Source organism: Takifugu rubripes, chromosome 11 (genome assembly GCF_901000725.2).
Source record: "Takifugu rubripes chromosome 11, fTakRub1.2, whole genome shotgun sequence".
NCBI classification, from domain to species: Eukaryota; Metazoa; Chordata; class Actinopteri; order Tetraodontiformes; family Tetraodontidae; genus Takifugu; species Takifugu rubripes.
The window spans coordinates 9294427-9311470 of record NC_042295.1 but is presented as its reverse complement, the minus strand read 5'-3'; the positions used below and the strand labels follow the sequence as shown (position 1 = coordinate 9311470).

Sequence of the window (17044 nt, the reverse complement as noted above, 5' to 3'; positions counted from 1 at the left end):
CTTGTTTTCTGCTGTATTTGAGGACTGTGGGTGCTAATATCTGGCTCTTGCTGCGGTCTGCAGCGGCCCCTGCTGACATTTAAAGCTCAGTTAAGGACGTGGACGAACGGAGACGTGTCCCACGCAGACATATGGTCTGATGCTCGCAGGCAGCACCGGCGGCAACATGGAGGAAAAGGCCAACGTGGAAATGCAGGAGAACGCGTTCGAACCTTACATCGAATTTCTGCGCAAGCAACTGGAAGACCAAGATCCCGTCTTTGTGATCGGAGTCGTCGTCGCTTTAGCTGTTGTTGTAATCACCTGTGGTAAGGATTGCCGTTGCTCGGGTTAGCATGCTAACAGTTAGCTTAGCCCGCTAAGGCCTGGCGCCCAGCTCTGCACAGATAAGTTACAAAAAGGGTTTTGAAAGGGGTTCATATCGGCAGGACACTTAATGTTACAGTGCAGTCTAAGTTTGGCGTGATTTGGAAAGTTACCATTCAGGAATACTCAACGAATTAAGCTAGCCGAGAAGCTAGGTGTACTCAAAGCTGTGGCTAACGTCATCAGCTGCAGCAGATGTGAAGAACTGCGTCTCTTTTTCAGTGTTTCTCAAGTACTTCCTCACCAGCAAAACTGTCAGAAGCGCCGTACTTCTGGTCGGGCTGTGTGACTCTGGGAAAACCCTCCTGTTTAGCCGGGTGAGTAGACGTTTATCACGGTGTAAACGGACCAAATGCGACCTCCGCTGACCTGATGTGATGCGTTTGATGCAGCTGTTGTCGGGGAAGTTCAAGCGCACACAGACCTCCATCACTGACAGCAGTGCTCCATATAAAGTGAAGAATGACCGGGTAGGTCTACCTCCTGTTTTCTAGTCCCCCCCTCAGCGTGGGCATGTTTTAGTGTACCCTCCTGTGTGTTCAGAGCAACACCTGGACTCTGATAGATCTGCCAGGACACGACAGCCTCCGTCACCAGTACCTGGAGAAGTTCAAATCTGCCGCCAGGTGAGACCCAGACCACCTGTTGGAGGGTCCCTTTCGCTACTGTGATCACAAGGGTGAGAATGATCCATCTCTCCTTTCTCTGTTGCTCCAGAGGGATCGTGTTTGTGGTGGACAGCGCCATCTTCCAGAAGGAAGTGCGGGACGTGGCAGAATTCCTGTACGTGCTGTTGACCGACGCTGTGATCGCCAGGAATGCTCCGGCTCTCATTGTGGCGTGCAACAAACAAGGTAACCCTGCCCCTTTGCCTGCCCTACGTGCCGGCGGCCATCATTATTGACAGGTGTGTTTGCCCTGCAGATGTCACAATGGCAAAATCGGCAAAACTGATTCAGCAGCAGCTGGAAAAGGAATTGTGAGTGATATTTCCCCTTTTTATTTCAGTACTGAAACATCAGATTTCTCTATGTGGAGGCTGGGAAATGTTCCGTATCTGTCTTGAAATCAGCGTTTTGCGTCCTCTCTTAGAAACACCCTGCGGGTGACCTGCTCGGCGGCCCTCAGCTCGCAGGACGGTTCCGTGGGCGGCAGCGTGTACCTGGGGAAGAAGGGCAGGGACTTTGAGTTCAGCCAGCTGCAGATGAAGGTGGAGTTCCTGGAGTGCAGCGCCCGCGGCACCGGGGGCGACGACGGCGACGCCGACATAGGAAACCTGGAGAGGAGCCTGGCCAAGCTGTAGCACCTCCGACCGGACGGTGTCGCCGCAGGAGCTGCAGCGGCGGTGCGGAGCTCGGGTCACCACAGGCGGTTATGGAGGATTTAAGCTGGTGGGGGTCACATTTCTGCACTGTTGCCGCCAACCGACACCAGAGGTGGATGAACGTTTCTGAGGAGCTCGACCCAAACACGCCGTAAAGACTGACGTAGCGTTGCGTCTGCTGGAAAATCCATGTGCCTGAGTGTAAATCTTACTGTGAACTTCTGCGTTGAAGCGTTTTGTCTGGTTTGGAACTTATTTGAAAGAATTTAGTGCCCCCCCCCCCCCAATTTAGACAGGCTGACAACTCCTCCCCCACTCAGCCATGTGCCATTTTTTTTGTGTGTGTGTGAATGTTTAAGAATTAGAGTAATTAAAATGGTTTTCTGAATTCAGACCATCTGCATTGAATGTATGGATTTTTATGTTTGTAGTTGTCTCAAGTGTTTGATGCTGGTGGACGAAAAAAAAGCTAGATAATTTTTTTTTTTTTCCTTTTTAGCTTCTGGTTTTAATTTAAGTGCATCTATAATAAAAAAAACAAACAAGCAACCCACTCTGCACTTTGTTTAACTCAAACATCTAATTTCTCTTCACACTATCAATATATACAAAACCCATATAGATATTAAAATAATATATTGGGGTGCATGAAGGCTACGTTCAAAAAGACGTCAACACAGTTTGAACAGAAAATAATTAAGGCTTGATTATGAATCAATACACTGTCACATGATCAAACTGGGCCTGTTAGAAACTGGGGTGAGATCAACGGTTTACTGGTTGTGGTTCGGATCAGAACAGCTGCGATCACAGCGTCAGTGGGTAGATGGTCAGACTGGAGCTCTGGTCTGCCACAACCACACTGGGTTCTCCACTCAGCACAGCAGGACACAACCAGTTTATCTTGTCCCCATGACTGATGCTCAGTTTTGGCCCCGGCAGCTGCTGCTGCTCCTCTTCCTCCTCTGTCGGTCTTCCTTCCTCCTCAGCTTCTCCTCTCTCTGCTCCTGCCTCTGAGGGGTTTTTGGAAGCATCCTGGACTTTTCTTTTAGCCTTGATCTTACCTCTCCTACCTCCTCCTTGAGGTTTGGACTTTGTCTCTGGAGACACCACTGGGTGCCTGCTGAGGTCCCACAGGGTCACCTGACCATCGTTTCCTCCTGTCACGAGCCAATACGGGTGCGACAGAGACCTGAGAAAGCTGGCCTGTGAGGCCCCCTGACTGTGAGCCTTGACTGATCCCTGCTGCTCCAGTTTAGATCCGCTGCCGATCCGCATCAGATGGACCCGCCCATCTTCTGCCGCGCAACCCAGGATGTTTCCACAGCTCGCCACTGAAACACAGTGCACCAGCGGTGGATTGAAGAGCTGCCCGGGATGCCGCTGATGGCTGTCCTCTTCGTCTGCTGCGTCCTGGAGGTTGACGATCCAAAGGGGACGCGTCTTCTGCAGCCCCCAGAGCATCACCTACAGGAAAAACACATTCATTTTTGCCCTCCCGTGAGGCGACACGTACGGACGACAACGTCTACTAATCTTACCTGCATATCAAGCCCAGCAGACAGCAGGTTATTGGGTCTGTGGGGCCGGAAAGCCACCGAGGAGCAGATGTTGGTGTGTCTACGTAGAGTCCTGCACACCTTCCCACCTGGGAGCTCCAGCACCCGGACTGCCCCAGAGTCATCAGCCACTGCCAGAGCAGAACCCGTCTCGTTCAGCGCCAAAGCGTTGATCTCTTCCTCTGCCGCTCCCCCAAACTCCTCGACGGGGCTCTTCAGATTTCGGGGATCAAGAAGGCTCACTTTGTCTCCATGGGATACGTAGAAGTGGCCTGGAGCAGCAGGGGAAAAGACAACGCTCGTGCTGTCCTCTTCCCCTGGGAGAACGAGGCGGCCGATGATGGTCCCATCTTGGCTCCACACTGTGACCTCTCCACCCTCGGAACCTGAAGCGAGGAGACCATCGGATCCAGGAGAAGCCCCGATGCACAGGATTGATGTAGAGTGGCCTTCAGACCACTGCCTGGCCATACTGACCTACGTAAGATATCACAGATACAAGCAAATGACAAAAAACAGATAAAATTAAATTAAATGGGATCTTGGAATTTCAAAGCAACTTCTTATTCTTCCTAATGGATAGATTAAACATTAAAACCCTCATGAACACAATGCATGTAGTGCATAATAGAGCCACATCATGCAAGCTAGAAAAAAAAAAAAGAATAATTTGTATAAAAATTTAGGTTTGTAAGTAGCAGTGAACAGTCGTACTGATTATTAACCAGATCCACAGTATATTGATTGACGTTAATCAGTTGTTTTTTTCTGGATTTTACACTTTATTTGGATCACTCTAAAAAGAAGAGGGAGGGAGAGAGATTTTGGTGGTACTTTAACGCCAGTATTAAATTTCCAAACCAGAACAATTGACAGCGTCGAATCTGAACTAGTCAGAAGCTAACGTTAGCTCCGCTAATGTGGTCGCATACAGGCTACTGTGGCTAACTTCCAGTTTAGCTGACAGCGTGGCTTTGACAATAAAAATGATCCTGTTAAACTGTTCTTTCAAGTAGCTCTCTTATTAAGCGGCAGGACATCAGAGTCCTTAATTAACAGAAAACAGTACCTTAGCAAGGGCCGTGAAACTTCAGCGGGTTGCCATGCGGACCTTGGTCGCTTTTTGATGACATCACCAAGATGTACATATTTTTAAATGTCTTTGGATGTAGTTATTTATTTATTTGCATTTTCTACACATTGGAGCGAGAGTATGTTTTTACAGTGTCACTACACAAAATGTATTGTTTTCCTATAGATTACATTTTACTTTGCATTTAAATAATGTGTAGGCTACTGTTGCATGGACAGATTGTGCACATCACTCCAGGTATATTGTGGATAAAGTTTAACTTTGCAATGGCATTACGTTACAAAAATGTACAATCTGCAGAAAGAGGAAGAGGAAAAATAAATGAGGTGGTAGATCATTAAATCGTTGTTCTGCGAGACCTGGACTCCTTTTCCACAATAGCTGCTCTGTGCTGATTCATCCAAAGCCGTAGTAGATGTGATGAGTGTGGTCCATTTCTGGGTCAGTGAACATCATACCGCTGCTCTGAATAGGGCTCAGAGAGGAGAGGCCACAGCTTTCGCATCCTTACCCAACAAACACACAAACAGGGTCAATACAGCTTTGAAATGCTGACACAAACTATGCATCCTCACAACGAAGCAGCAGTTTTGGGTGAGTAGTACTCTGCAGTGTTTTAAACACGACTTGTGAAACGTGTAACTTCCACTCTAATGTGGCCAAACGGATGTGTTTCAGTTAATAGAGGGAAGTGTTTGAACTTATTTTCTCAGTCGGACTGCAGCCTGAGAAGGCCGGTGATTATTTTCTTCATTTTGAAGGTCATTGAATTGCCTGGAAAGTGTAATCTAAGGTATGTATGTTGCCATGTGTACAGGATAGTCTGTATACTTTTAAGTATACATCAAATGCTTCAACAGTTGTTTGACTTTATGCAGTATTTAGCAGTAATACTAAACATATAAAATATTTGAAACTGCAAATGGAATAAACAGGACACATCAAGCAGATGCACCATATAACGTATATTTACACATTTTGTGATATTATTTTCACAACATGGAGTTAGGAACACAGATATTCCTTTCAATGAATATCACATATTAGTGAAACAACAATCATATCTAAGTAATAATAATTCTCATTAATGATCATTTTGCATCTGTACAAAAGGGGGGGAATGAAAGGGAACAAAGAGAGGGAGAAAGGGAGCCTTTGATCCCCAAGCCACATCTTCACTTTGTTTAACTACTGTTTCTGACTGTATCTTACCTTAGTCTCAGCTAGCATGCGACTCTAACTTCTGTGCATATCTGTATGTAAGCAACCTTAGCAGCTATGAATTCACCATCTCTGTAATCTGTAACGCAGAAGCTTCCTACCCGATATATCAACTCCAAATAAAATATATAAAACCCAGCCGGATCCATCCGTACCTTCCTTCAGAACGTCCTTGCTTCTCTGACCGGAATCATAGTCCATAACCCTCGAGTCCCACTCCTGAATATCGACATCTTTGTCTATTGTGACCGTGGTTACAGCAGCTAATCCTGGTTGGACGTAGCTGAGATCATGCGGTCGCCATACTTCCCCGCGAGGACTGTGCTTTTCCACAAGGAGCCCAATGGAGTGACCTACAGGGTCCCAGCGCTGCTCTACTTGTCCCGGTCCAGATGCTTCCTGGCTTTCTGTGAGCAGAGACTCAGCCCCTCGGACTCTCAGGCTCACCTGCTGGTTATGAGGAAAGGCACGTTCTACAGGAACTATGTTGAGGTTGGTGAACTCTTCACGTGGCTCTTTGGAAACCTCGATTTCAAATTTTCCATGTTTGATCCTCCACTTTTCTGTCATTAATGCTGGTGCTGCAGTGGGGCGACGTGCGTGTTCTGAGCACTGCCCTCCTGCCGGGTCATCGGTCCATGAACCCATGCCCGGTGTACGACGAGTTCACAGGTACTCTGTTCCTGTTCTTCATCGCCATTCTGGGCCACACCTCAGAGTCATACCAGCTGAGAACAGGGAAGAATCTGAGCCATCTTTGCTTCATCTGCAGCACTGACGAGGGAGAAACCTGGAGTCCAGTCACAGACCTCACTAAGAAGGTCATAGGTGACACCATCAAAGGTGTGTTGGACTCAATTTCATTTCTATAGCGTACAGTTGAGCTACTGACGGACCAAACACTCATGTGTGGTTGTCCACACACTGAGGTTCTTGGTTTTAGCATTTCTAAAGGAAAGCGTCTTACATTTACTCGGGGTTCATGTTTAATGCAGGTGGTAGTAGTGTCGCCCTGAGCTCGCCACACAAATAGAGACGAATGATGGAGCTTCCTCATAAGGCTCTGTGACGCAAAGCAAAGCGTTGCAGAATGTAGCCATTATTGGCAGCCATGTCCAGTTTTATTCAGGAATAATGCTTGTGGTTCAATCCCCTGGTTCATCTGTAGCAGTTTTGAGGTCAAAACTTTGTTTTGTTATTGTTTTGTGTAGAAATGCTATTGGTAATTGAGATTTCTAGCTTGAATCCTACATGCTTTTATCTGGACTCGTGTGCAGTTAAAAGTGGTCTGTTCTGTTTGCTGCTGCTCAAATACAAGAGATATTTCAACCCTCTAAATTCTAATACTTTTCCCTCTCGTCCGTGCAGAATGGGCCACCTTTGCGCTCGGACCAGGTCACGGCATCCAGCTCAAGTCCGGACGCCTCTTGATTCCAGCCTACTCCTACCACATCGACTGCAGAGAGTGTTTCGGCCAGCTCTGCCTCACCACGCCCCACGCTTTCTGCTTTCACAGTGACAACCACGGGCGCACCTGGCGTTTCGGGGAGGCGGTGCCGGGGCCGGAGAGCGTGGAGTGCCAGGTGGTGTCTGTGGATGAAGAAGATGGGACCAATGTGTTGTACTGCAACGCCCGCAGCCCTCTTGGATACAGGGTGCAGGCCCTCAGCCTGGACGATGGAGCGGTCTTTCAGGAGGGGCAATTGGTGCAGCGGCTGGTGGAGCCCAGAAATGGTTGCCATGGTAGCATTATTGGATTTCCTGCCCCGGTACATCTGCTGCAGAATCCAGAAGGGGCACCTCAGTGCAGACACTGGACTTCCTTCTTAACTTTGAATCACCCCGACTTTCCTACATACTCAAGCACCGTTTCAACCAATCACAGGGTCTCTCCAGACTTCCTCACCCCTACATGGGTGGTATACTCTCACCCGACATGGAGTGCCTCACGCATGGATCTGGGTGTTTTTCTCAGCCTATTTCCACGTGATCCTGACAGTTGGCGCGGCCCGTGGGTGATATACGAGGGCCCCAGTGCCTATTCTGACCTGGCCTACCTCGAGCTGCCGACCTCCCCCGGCTCCCCGCCAGTCGTGGCTTTCGCCTGCCTGTTCGAGTGCGGCCCGAAAACAGCCTACGACGAAATCTGCTTCTGCATTTTCACCCTGTACGAACTGATCGACAACCTGCCGCAAAATGGGCAGCAGAGAAACTGCGACGGTGCCAGGACAAGCCAGAGCCGGAGTTCAGGAAGCAGAGATGCTCAAAGGGCATCAGTTGGTCGTCGGGTGAAAAAGAAGAGCAAGCTGCGTGAGAGGTGCTCTGTGTGTTAAATGTAGTTTTTACTTGTTTTAAAGGGGAGTTTCGAAGGCCCATAACCTCCATTGAGCTGGTATTTTCCCCAGACTGCTTTGGAGACCTAATCTGTAGCCACACCTTTCCCATTAACAATTTACGTCATCAAATCTAGAGATAGTCAACGTTGGAGAGTTTGAGAGACAATTGTTGAGGTTGCACAACTGTTGACGAGATTGTGTAGTTCAGAAAAACACACGTCGTTAAGAGATTTGTTACTTGTACATTTCACTTCTGTGTGTATTTTTAAATCTCTCTCCCTTCCGTCAGACTGTCTTTAACAAGGAAATGATAGTTGAGGAAATCATCTTCATGGGTTTTCTTGGTGCGTTCAGGCTTCTTTCCACTTCTTGGCTGTTTCCATATGGACCAGTGACCTGTCCAGGTTATAGTCCTGACGACAGGTTCAACGCCAGAACCTCCCTGATTAGGAATAAACCGTCTAACAGGAAATCACTGGATGTTTTACTGTGGATGTTTATGTCAACTTGGAAAATTGTAATTCTCACGTAATATTGGAAAAACCTCTGTGACACAACCAACAATAAACATACCCGAGGTCTTAACCAGGATCCGAGGATCCGTGTGCTGCCTCTGAATCCTGAACACTGATTTACTCCCCTTTCTTTAGCCACTTCACAAACACGAACTACTTCGAGAACCACTGCAAATATTCAGGCGCTGACAGGTGGCGCGATCTCTTACAAAAAGCAGAGCCAGATAAAACTAATCAGTTTGTTTAGATAAAAGGACCAAAAGTAAACAGGAAGACGGGATCTGGACATTCTCTCCTATCTGCTTCTCCTCCCCTCTCTCTTACGTAACTGCAGGCAGGAAGGCCATTACCCTCCATGTGCTCTTTGGCACAGCGCTCTTCTTTTATTTGACTGACATCGGAGTTTTAAAGCACATGACGATGAGCCTAAGGATCATCTTTGCTCTGGTTGTGATCAGTGGGGTAACTGGGGACAATAATGTGACCACCACCACCCCGACCGATGCGGCGGACGGGCCGTCTCAGCCCGACAGTCTCCTTGGAAGTGCAGAGAAAACGCATGTGTCTGGAGAGGTAAGAATGGGTTTTGCAAGTGATTCTACCGGTTGACGAACAGTAGAGTTGACTGAAAAAAATTGAAAAAAAAGAGCCTGGTTCTAAAATGTGGGTCTTGGTTGCAATCATTATTTCTGATCTGTACATAGTACAAAAGCTCAAGCTCAAGTAAATCTGAGCTTTCCACACCGGCGCAGTTTAGCTGAAACACCAAAAGGTCAAATTGTGATAAAATTAAGGTAATAAATATATTTCAGATGGGCTATGATAAAAGTCAGTATTGAACTTCGGTAACAGCTCCACAGATTAATCCAGTTGACAACATAAAAGGGCGAAGGGATGGTGAAACTCCTCAGCTCTTCCACTTGTTCTTCTTTGCGGGCAGCTGACCTGTAGCTTCCAAATACTTGTGGATGAGTTCCTCCTGCGTGGCTGGCAGGCAGGGCTGATACCTGCTGTATTCCATGGTGTACTCCCCCTTTCCCTGAAAACAGAGTGCCAGAAGAGATGGAGATCAGAACACTTTCTAGCAGAACTTTAAGTCCCTCTTCCTGACGTAAGAAACAGATCATCCGATCGTTGCACAATTTGATCCAAATGAACGTTACCTCAGTACAGGAGCGCAGCTCTGTGGAGTAGCCGAACATGTCATTTAGTGGAATCTGCCAAACAAACGAAGATGAAGAGTGAGAAATGACGCAACCCAGAAGAGTGCGTTCATGATCTCCATCAAAGCGGCAGCTGGACTCACATCAGCGTACAGCGTGAAGTATCCCTCCGCACCATCTTGTCCTGTGATGATGCCGTGTCGGCGGTTCACTCCAGCGATCACCGTCCCCTGAAATTCCTGAGGAGCCACAATCTCCACGGACATAATTGGCTCCAGGATGGTGCTGCTGGCCTTTTCCATGGCTGAGAACACAGAGCGCCAGAAATTAAATAAATCCGTCGCAAATATAAAGTGAAGCCACCAGCGGTCAGGGATGGTAGAGACCACCACACCTTGTTTGACGGCACCTTCCCCCGCACGGACGAAGGCGATTTCATTGGAATCCACCATGTGGTGGGCTCCGTCTTCCAGGAGGAATCTGACCCCTGAGATCCTGTGGCCACAAAGGGGTCCTTTCTCACAGGCCTCCAAGAAACCCTGCGGCATGATGGGAAGACATAAAATGAAGAAAGACAGTCTAGTAGTCTGCACAGAGCATTATAATAACATGTTGTTTTTCCGGGGTTGGGAAAACAAACCTTTTCAATAGCTGGTATGAACTGCTTGGGGATGTTTGTTCCAACGGTCTGGTCTTCAAACTCCAGCTTGGTGCAATGCTCCGCATCAAGAGGCTCAAGAACTCCGATGACCTTCCCGTACTGGCCAGAGCCACCTGTCTGTTTCTTATGAGTGAAGTTAAACCTAAAAAAATAAATAAAAATAAGTAACAGTCCCATTTTTTATTTAAACATTTTGGAATGAGGGATACAAGAGACAAATTCCAGCGCTGTCAGATGAAGAATAACAGCATATCTGACACCTGAACAGCTGTTTTTGGAAAGCGGACTCAAACACTGGGGTGGGAATTCACAGAAGAGAGTTCTGTGTCTTTAAGAGTAAAAGGGGCAGTCCTCAAAGAGCAGAGTTGTCAGAGGAAGAGGGAAGTAATCTGCCTGTTGCGTGAAGTGGAGCCGAGACTGAACGTCAGGTCAGTTTCTACCTGGGTGGGTGGGGGGTGTTTGAGGTTTCAGGTTACCAGCAAGAGCAGATTAGCTAATGACCCATCAATGTCGGGGTTTGCACAACCTCCAAAGCGTTTGTTTAAACAGGAAGAAAAAAATCAACTTGACAAAAGTGGGAAGGGAAGCATGTAAGTGGAAAGGTCGCACTTTTCCAGATAAACCAAGTCGTTCCGGTTGAGAAACCGCCCCACACCAGACACCTGTGGTTCAAAGTCCTCCAGGAGCTTTTAGGTTGAACCAATCCCTGTTCTCGACGGTTACCATAGTACCATTCTTTTCACCATTCCTGCTCTTGTGTCTGGTGTGCCAGAAAGTCTTAAAGGAAGACGAGGCGGAAGAGCATCTGATGGCATCCGGCGAGCTGAATCCTAATCACTACCCTGCACAGAGGGCCGCCAAAGTGGTCCAACACTACCTCACTGCCCACTACGGCTCCCCCTACAGGCTGTTTGGGCTGCAGAAGGTCTTCAGTGGCAATGCACAGGTCTGTTATTTTGTCCCATTCCAGGCAAAGAAATTATTAAACATTATTGGCATTTAATGATTTTCTTTTTTTTTAAGGATACAGCTGACTCTGGGAGAAAATACCAGCTGGAGCTCTTGGTACACGAGCTGATCAGCAACGTAAGAAAAAAAGGCTCACATCAAGGAACAAAAGCAGCTTTCAAACACACATTTCACTCATGTAGATGAATAGTTTCTGGTTAAGGCCGAACAGGTCTGAGGACCTTTATCCAAATAAAAAAGGAACACCTTTGCTCTGTGTTCCCAACACAGGCCACAGAGAACTGTTCTGCAGAGGTATTCTTTGCTAAAGGAGAGGAACGTACACCGGCCCAGGTTGAGGTATCCTGCAAGGAGCTGATCAAAAACAACACTCTAGACCAAGAGGAGGCCCTTTTTCAGCAGTACAAGACAAACCAAAGCCTGCTGTCGGCCCACGACCTGCCTGGTAGGTGGGATTAAAACGCGTCTGTGCCGTTTTTATCTAAACAATGTGACGGCGATGGATAAAACCCCCTATAACACGCTGACAGATCGATACGGTCACATGGAGCCTGACACGAAGCCTCTGTGGCACCTGGGCATTGTGGCCTCCAGCTTCGTCATGCTGAACGAATCCACAGAAGACACACTGTACAACATGGCTCAAGTGGCTAATATCACACAGCTGGTAGGTCACCTGCGCTCAATAGCAGGGGCACGGTAACCAAAAAATGCTTTTCAATCCAGTGAAGTGCACAGTTTTCACATGAAAAACAGAAAAATCACTTCTTCTTTCAATTTCATCCAGACACAAAAAAAAAATCCTCAAAATGAGCTCTAAAACTGTAGAACAGATGTTTGCAGTACTGATTATGCTAGTATAATAATAGTGCTGGCGAGTGCTTTACTTGATTTATTCACTTTATGTCGCACTGATGGATTAAAAAAAGAAATATTTACAGCCTGATAAAAGAGATTCTAATTTCCTTCTTTGCTTTTCCCCTCCTGCAGCAGAGTGACGACGATGTTATCAAGTTTGAAAGTCTCGTCCTGCTGCACGACATGGTGTCCCAGGTAACCAGTTTTTAATTCTACTTGAAAACAGAGCCTTATTTTCACCCTAAATAATTAAAATCCCTGATCTTCTCATACGCCTTACAAGAATTGCAGCTGTACATTACGTTTAACTCTAAATCCAGTAAGTGTGACGCAGTTTTTCTGACAGGAAATCCCTCGCTGGAAGCTGCTCTTCACCTGGTCTCCTTCAGAGGGAGTTAAAGTGCTGCAGATGGAGCAGCTGCCACACTGTCACGAGTGTGAAAAACCTCTGAAAACAGACTAAAACCCGCTGCCGTCCGTCACAAAACAATGTTGTGATTCTCACAACTTATGTTCAGTTCCAGCAGTACAAATATATCTTCACGGCAATGATCCGACGGGCTATTATTCACCAGAAACCAAACTCATATAATGGAAACGTGTTTATAAATGCACTAATATAAGACTCTATGCTTCTTTTGTAACACATTGTGTGTTTAAGCTAAAATAAAAAGGTGTAAACATCAACACTTACGGTACAGGACTGGTGATCGTCTCTCTGAACGCCACTTTCGGCTTCCCCATCTCACAAGGACAGTTGTATTCTCTCTCCATCCTCTGTAATGACACAAAACATACAGGGGGCAGAAAAAAGATCATATCCGAGACGTTTATAGCTGGCCAGCCATGTCAAAGAGAAGAGGCTCTGGTTCAAACAACAGGAAGTGACGAGCTCGTGCTGAAGCGACTCACCTGAGAGTAGATTTCCAGGTGGAGTTCGCCCATGCCCGAGATGATGGTTTCTCTGCTCTCTGTGTCAAAGTGCACTCTAAAGGTCGGATCTTCTTTGGTGAATCGGTTAATTCCTTTGGAGAATTTATCTTGATCATTCTGGCAAGAGGCAAAGTAATAAATCTTGGACTTAGTAGAGGAAGGTCGGCTTTTTATCTACGGTATAAACTGAAGTATGTTAGAACCTTGTTGGAAGGTTTGATCGCCATGGAAATGACAGGCTCGGGGACATGAATTGACTCCTGTTGGATGAATATACAGCAGGATTATTCTCCCCTCTCGGAGACGTGGACAAATGATTCCAAAACATGTTGAAATGAGCATGATTCCTGACTATCTGCTCACCATGGAGAGGTCGGAGTTGGTCTTGGATGTAAAAGTGTCTCCGCTCGCGCAGTCGACCCCAAAAAGAGCGCAAATATCTCCTGAATAAACCTCTTCTACATCCTAAAATGGAAAAAAGTTTCATGTTTTTGATTGGAAGCATAACTATTCTGCTTTCACAGAGGATGTGGTGTGGCTTTTTACACTTGACCGGTTCTAAACAGGAACTTTAAAACCTCATTTGGTTCCGTCATCTGACATTTGAGCTGCAAACCAAAGATGACAACTTGTGAGCTCTGATGTCTTTGTCAGCTTATTCTCACCTCCATCTGGTCGGCGTGGAGACGCACGAGCCTCTGAATGCGCACTTTCTTGCTTGTGCGTGTGTTGTAGATGTATTCTCCTTTCTTTAGACACCCCTGGTAGACCCGCACGTACGTCAACTGGCCAAAACGCCCAGCCTATTAAAAAAAGCCACAGGAAACAGTGCAGCATGACTAATCTATCACCCTGGCAAGGAACATTGCAAAATGTAAAAGAACATTACCTCCAGCTTGAAGGCAAGGCCAACAAAGGGGTTCGTAGCGTCCCGTGTAGGATCCATTAAAATCTTTGAGCTTTCTTTGTCCTCACTGTCACAGTTACAGAGACGTTTACATCCCACTACTGTCTGTGGAGACAGGATTAAGTCCAAAACGGAATTTCACACTCACACTTTGTTGAGTATAGCGTAGTTTTTGACTTCCGTGGGATTCGGCAGATAATCCAGGGCAGCGTCCAAGAGAGGCTGCACCCCTTTGTTCTTCAGCGCCGTGCCCACCAACACTGGCGTGAAGAGCCTCTGTACTGTAGCCCGACGAATGGCAGCCTGGCAACAGGGCGGGTGTAGGTGAGAAGCTGATCATGTTCTTCAGAAACACACACGTCTGTTTGAATTTAAGGCTTGATAGTCAAACTTTTAGGAATATCAAGCATCCTGTCTATGTCCCACCCACACAGTGGGCATTTCACCTCCATCCAAGCTCAGAATGTGGATGAAAACACAACAAAAGGGAGGAGAGAAGGTAACAAAGCTTCAATTATGTTGAAGATTACCTGAACACTGAAGCACAGATTGCTAACAGCATCTTCCGATCCTGCATTAATTGTACTTTACTGTAGTTTATGACTGATGCGTAGATACAGACGCTGATAGTGGCTGCGTGAGCTTTAGTTAGCTTGTGATGTAACGTTATTACGAACCAGTGGTATTTTAAATCCAAGCTGGGTGACAATTCAATTGAATTTTGATAGGACGGCTCACCCACATGTTGTGTATTGAAGAAACAAACCTTTAAGTCGGCAATAGTTGGAACCTTTTCCTCCAAGAACATCTCTCCCAGGGCTTCATCAGCATTAGCCACACACTCCACCAACTCCTGCCTCCGGTCTGCAGCCTCGGCACGGAAATCTGCCGGGATCTCATCATAGTGGAGATTCTGACTGAGGAGAGGAAGACGTCTTTGAACTAGTGACACTTTTATTTATTTATTTATTTTTAGTTTGTTTAATTTGACGACTTCAGTGATATTTCTCTCTTGTTGCTGCTTAAGAATGACCGCATTAAATACACAGGAATTCAAATCTATTAGGATGGCAAGTGAAGACAGTAACTCACTTTCACGATGTCAGAAAGTGGGTTTGTCACTGTGATTTTGCTCCATATAAGAATCCTTACCCAAAGGTCCCTTCAAAGTACAAGCTCCGCTCCTCTACAAGGTCAATGATGCCGCGCATTTTTGACTCCAGGCCCATGGGGATGCTCACAAACGCTGCGTTGTGGTTCAGTTTAGTTCTGAAGTGAACAAAATATAGGAAGGAGAAAACTTCATTCTGCAGCGGCAATAGTCAGAAAATGCACTTCAAAATCCAAATTTCTGAAGGTATTAAAAGCTGTTCTCGTACTGCACAGAAATCTCAGAGTGTGAGGTTCAAGTAAAGAGTGCCGTCAGTGTCAATTTATAGAATGTCGTCTGCTGTCAGGGTGCCAAACCTCATCTGTTGCAAGGCTCGATTGGGGTTGGAACCCATGCGGTCCAGCTTGTTGATGAAGGTGAGGAACGGGACATTGTAGCGCTTCATCTGCCTGTTCACCGTCATGGTCTGACACTGGACTCCTCCCACCGCGCACAGAACCAGCACAGCCCCGTCCAAGACGCGCAGTGCTCGCTCCACCTCGATGGTGAAGTCCACGTGACCTGTACGCCAAAGGTAAACATTAGGACAACAAAAGCGGATATTTTAATGTCATGGTTTCATTTTCATTATAGATCCATTCATTTTCTGACCCAAAAGAACACAAACCATAATCAAGGACCTTATGGTTCCCAACAGCTCAATGTTGTGAGCAAGGTTTGGTACCTGGTGTGTCAATGATGTTGATATTGTGATTTTTCCACATGGTGTAGGTAGCAGCCGACTGGATGGTGATGCCTCTCTGTCTCTCCAGCTCCATGGAGTCCATAGTGGCTCCAACACCATCCTTTCCTTTCACCTACAAGTCACAGAGCACAACGGCCCATGAATGCTTGCACAACTGTGCAAACTTTACAGCAAGTTGTCTGTGGAGGCTCTCATTCAGTCAGATCACAGCCGTCTGAAGAGCTAGAAGTTAAAGGATTTGGACTTCATGTTCACACGTCTGTGAACGGGGACATGAATTGACTCGGTTTCGAGAACCCAGATGAAGCAGACATGATCAGAAGGGTCACCTCGTGAATCTGTGCTATTCTGCCGGTGTAGTAGAGGATGCGCTCGGTCAGGGTGGTCTTCCCCGAGTCGATGTGGGCTGAAATCCCGATGTTGCGGATCCTCTCATTAGGGACGATGCCAGAGGAGCATGTCCGGCAACTGTTGATGAGCACCTGGCAGATTCAACGGGAGAGAAACGATCTTCTCATTAATATTGCTCTTGTTTACCGATTGTGCAATACCACAGACCCTTCATGTTACCTCACATTACCTTTTTACTCGTGACGCTCCGTGTTGACAAAAGAGGTATTTTTGCTAAAGACAAGCCGGTTTTCAGCACTCTCATTTTGACGATGGTTGAGTAGGAAACAGGGTGGTCAAGATATTCCTTTTACCCAACCACTGACAACCCGCTGAATGTCACGCCGGTCCTTGGTCGTTCATTAGCGGTACTTCCGTATCTACGGAGAGCCAGCTGTTCCAAAATTAATACTGAGCGCGTTTCGTAAAGTGCTACAACATTTAAACACAGAGAGAAAAAAGACACTATTTATGATGTCTCATTGCATCCTTATTTGCATTTTTTTTTAATTTACCACTGAAATTCCAATGGGACAAGGATTACACGTTTTAAAAGCGTCATTTTATGGCTGTCATATGAGAAATAATTGAATAAATGTCAAGTAGAATAAAATGTCAAAGGAATAATTTATATTGTGTGGTCTACTTTCAGTAGTCAAACAATTCGTGACGTTACGTTTCCGCACACATGTGAAGGCACTCATCCTTTTTGACTGGAATATTTCAAATTTAAAAGTTCTCTTTGCTTATTACTTTCATCAGCAGCTTCGTCAACACCTGCTCTGTTTATATGGACAATTTTTTAGCGAAAACGGACCGTTTCTAAATGCAGAATGCAAATGCAAAACATTCGACACATTTCCATTAAGCACGTGTCACAAACTGTGCAGGTG

General features: G+C 46.4%; 5 protein-coding genes across 7 annotated transcripts; 3 read left to right on the top strand and 2 right to left on the bottom strand.

Annotated features, from left to right (window-relative positions):
• Positions 1-109: 109 nt before the first annotated feature.
• srprb (SRP receptor subunit beta) lies at positions 110-2228 on the top strand. The gene is made up of 7 exons (XM_003968409.3): positions 110-308; positions 589-683; positions 759-836; positions 910-992; positions 1084-1220; positions 1291-1345; positions 1459-2228. The coding sequence occupies exons 1-7, from the start codon at positions 140-142 to the stop codon at positions 1667-1669; spliced, it is 828 nt and encodes a 275-aa protein (XP_003968458.2). The 5' UTR covers positions 110-139; the 3' UTR covers positions 1670-2228.
• A 108-nt stretch (positions 2229-2336) lies between these two features.
• Positions 2337-5856, bottom strand: wdr53 (WD repeat domain 53). The gene is made up of 4 exons (XM_011608363.2): positions 5719-5856; positions 4319-4848; positions 3232-3726; positions 2337-3157 (listed from the first exon to the last, which is right to left on the bottom strand). Exons 3-4 carry the CDS (start codon positions 3718-3720, stop codon positions 2498-2500), a joined length of 1149 nt encoding a protein of 382 aa, XP_011606665.2. The 5' UTR covers positions 3721-3726; positions 4319-4848; positions 5719-5856; the 3' UTR covers positions 2337-2497.
• neu4 (sialidase 4) lies at positions 4805-8478 on the top strand. Of its 3 annotated transcripts, none has more exons than XM_029843917.1 (5): positions 4805-4936; positions 5021-5135; positions 5824-6055; positions 6151-6406; positions 6932-8478. In XM_029843917.1, the coding sequence occupies exons 3-5, from the start codon at positions 5855-5857 to the stop codon at positions 7894-7896; spliced, it is 1422 nt and encodes a 473-aa protein (XP_029699777.1). In that variant the 5' UTR covers positions 4805-4936; positions 5021-5135; positions 5824-5854; the 3' UTR covers positions 7897-8478. The 3 variants fall into 3 exon arrangements, with proteins under 3 accessions (XP_029699777.1, XP_029699779.1, XP_029699778.1); XM_029843919.1 differs by having other exon boundaries at positions 4862-4936; positions 5056-5135; XM_029843918.1 differs by lacking the exon at positions 4805-4936 and having other exon boundaries at positions 5004-5135.
• Positions 8479-8731: 253 nt separating this feature from the next.
• On the top strand, positions 8732-12752 carry lxn (latexin). Its single transcript, XM_011608364.2, has 7 exons — positions 8732-8987; positions 11011-11184; positions 11262-11324; positions 11478-11652; positions 11738-11874; positions 12198-12260; positions 12412-12752. Exons 1-7 carry the CDS (start codon positions 8829-8831, stop codon positions 12526-12528), a joined length of 888 nt encoding a protein of 295 aa, XP_011606666.1. The 5' UTR covers positions 8732-8828; the 3' UTR covers positions 12529-12752.
• Positions 9077-16714, bottom strand: gfm1 (G elongation factor, mitochondrial 1). Its single transcript, XM_029843911.1, has 18 exons — positions 16342-16714; positions 16091-16243; positions 15741-15873; positions 15373-15577; positions 15058-15174; positions 14672-14822; positions 14054-14208; positions 13888-13972; positions 13664-13801; positions 13362-13463; positions 13202-13258; positions 12978-13115; positions 12760-12842; positions 10218-10380; positions 9972-10116; positions 9721-9881; positions 9578-9631; positions 9077-9453 (listed from the first exon to the last, which is right to left on the bottom strand). The coding sequence occupies exons 1-18, from the start codon at positions 16414-16416 to the stop codon at positions 9322-9324; spliced, it is 2247 nt and encodes a 748-aa protein (XP_029699771.1). The 5' UTR covers positions 16417-16714; the 3' UTR covers positions 9077-9321.
• Positions 16715-17044: the final 330 nt, after the last annotated feature.

Coding starts and splice junctions, on each gene's coding strand:
- srprb (XM_003968409.3), top strand. CDS start 140: ATGCTCGCAGGCAGCACCGGCGGCAACATGGAGGAAAAGGCCAACGTG. Junction 684..758: donor AAACCCTCCTGTTTAGCCGG/GTGAGTAGACGT, acceptor CGTTTGATGCAG/CTGTTGTCGGGGAAGTTCAA. Junction 1,221..1,290: donor TGTGGCGTGCAACAAACAAG/GTAACCCTGCCC, acceptor TTTGCCCTGCAG/ATGTCACAATGGCAAAATCG.
- gfm1 (XM_029843911.1), bottom strand. CDS start 16,416: ATGAGAGTGCTGAAAACCGGCTTGTCTTTAGCAAAAATACCTCTTTTG. Junction 15,175..15,372: donor CGAGCCTTGCAACAGATGAG/GTTTGGCACCCT, acceptor TGTTCACTTCAG/AACTAAACTGAACCACAACG. Junction 14,209..14,671: donor CAACTATTGCCGACTTAAAG/GTTTGTTTCTTC, acceptor CCCTGTTGCCAG/GCTGCCATTCGTCGGGCTAC.
- lxn (XM_011608364.2), top strand. CDS start 8,829: ATGACGATGAGCCTAAGGATCATCTTTGCTCTGGTTGTGATCAGTGGG. Junction 8,988..11,010: donor AAACGCATGTGTCTGGAGAG/GTAAGAATGGGT, acceptor CTGGTGTGCCAG/AAAGTCTTAAAGGAAGACGA. Junction 11,185..11,261: donor TCTTCAGTGGCAATGCACAG/GTCTGTTATTTT, acceptor TTTTTTTTTAAG/GATACAGCTGACTCTGGGAG.
- wdr53 (XM_011608363.2), bottom strand. CDS start 3,720: ATGGCCAGGCAGTGGTCTGAAGGCCACTCTACATCAATCCTGTGCATC. Junction 3,158..3,231: donor CTGCTGGGCTTGATATGCAG/GTAAGATTAGTA, acceptor TTTTTCCTGTAG/GTGATGCTCTGGGGGCTGCA.
- neu4 (XM_029843917.1), top strand. CDS start 5,855: ATGCGGTCGCCATACTTCCCCGCGAGGACTGTGCTTTTCCACAAGGAG. Junction 6,056..6,150: donor TCTACAGGAACTATGTTGAG/GTTGGTGAACTC, acceptor CTGGTGCTGCAG/TGGGGCGACGTGCGTGTTCT. Junction 6,407..6,931: donor CATAGGTGACACCATCAAAG/GTGTGTTGGACT, acceptor TCGTCCGTGCAG/AATGGGCCACCTTTGCGCTC.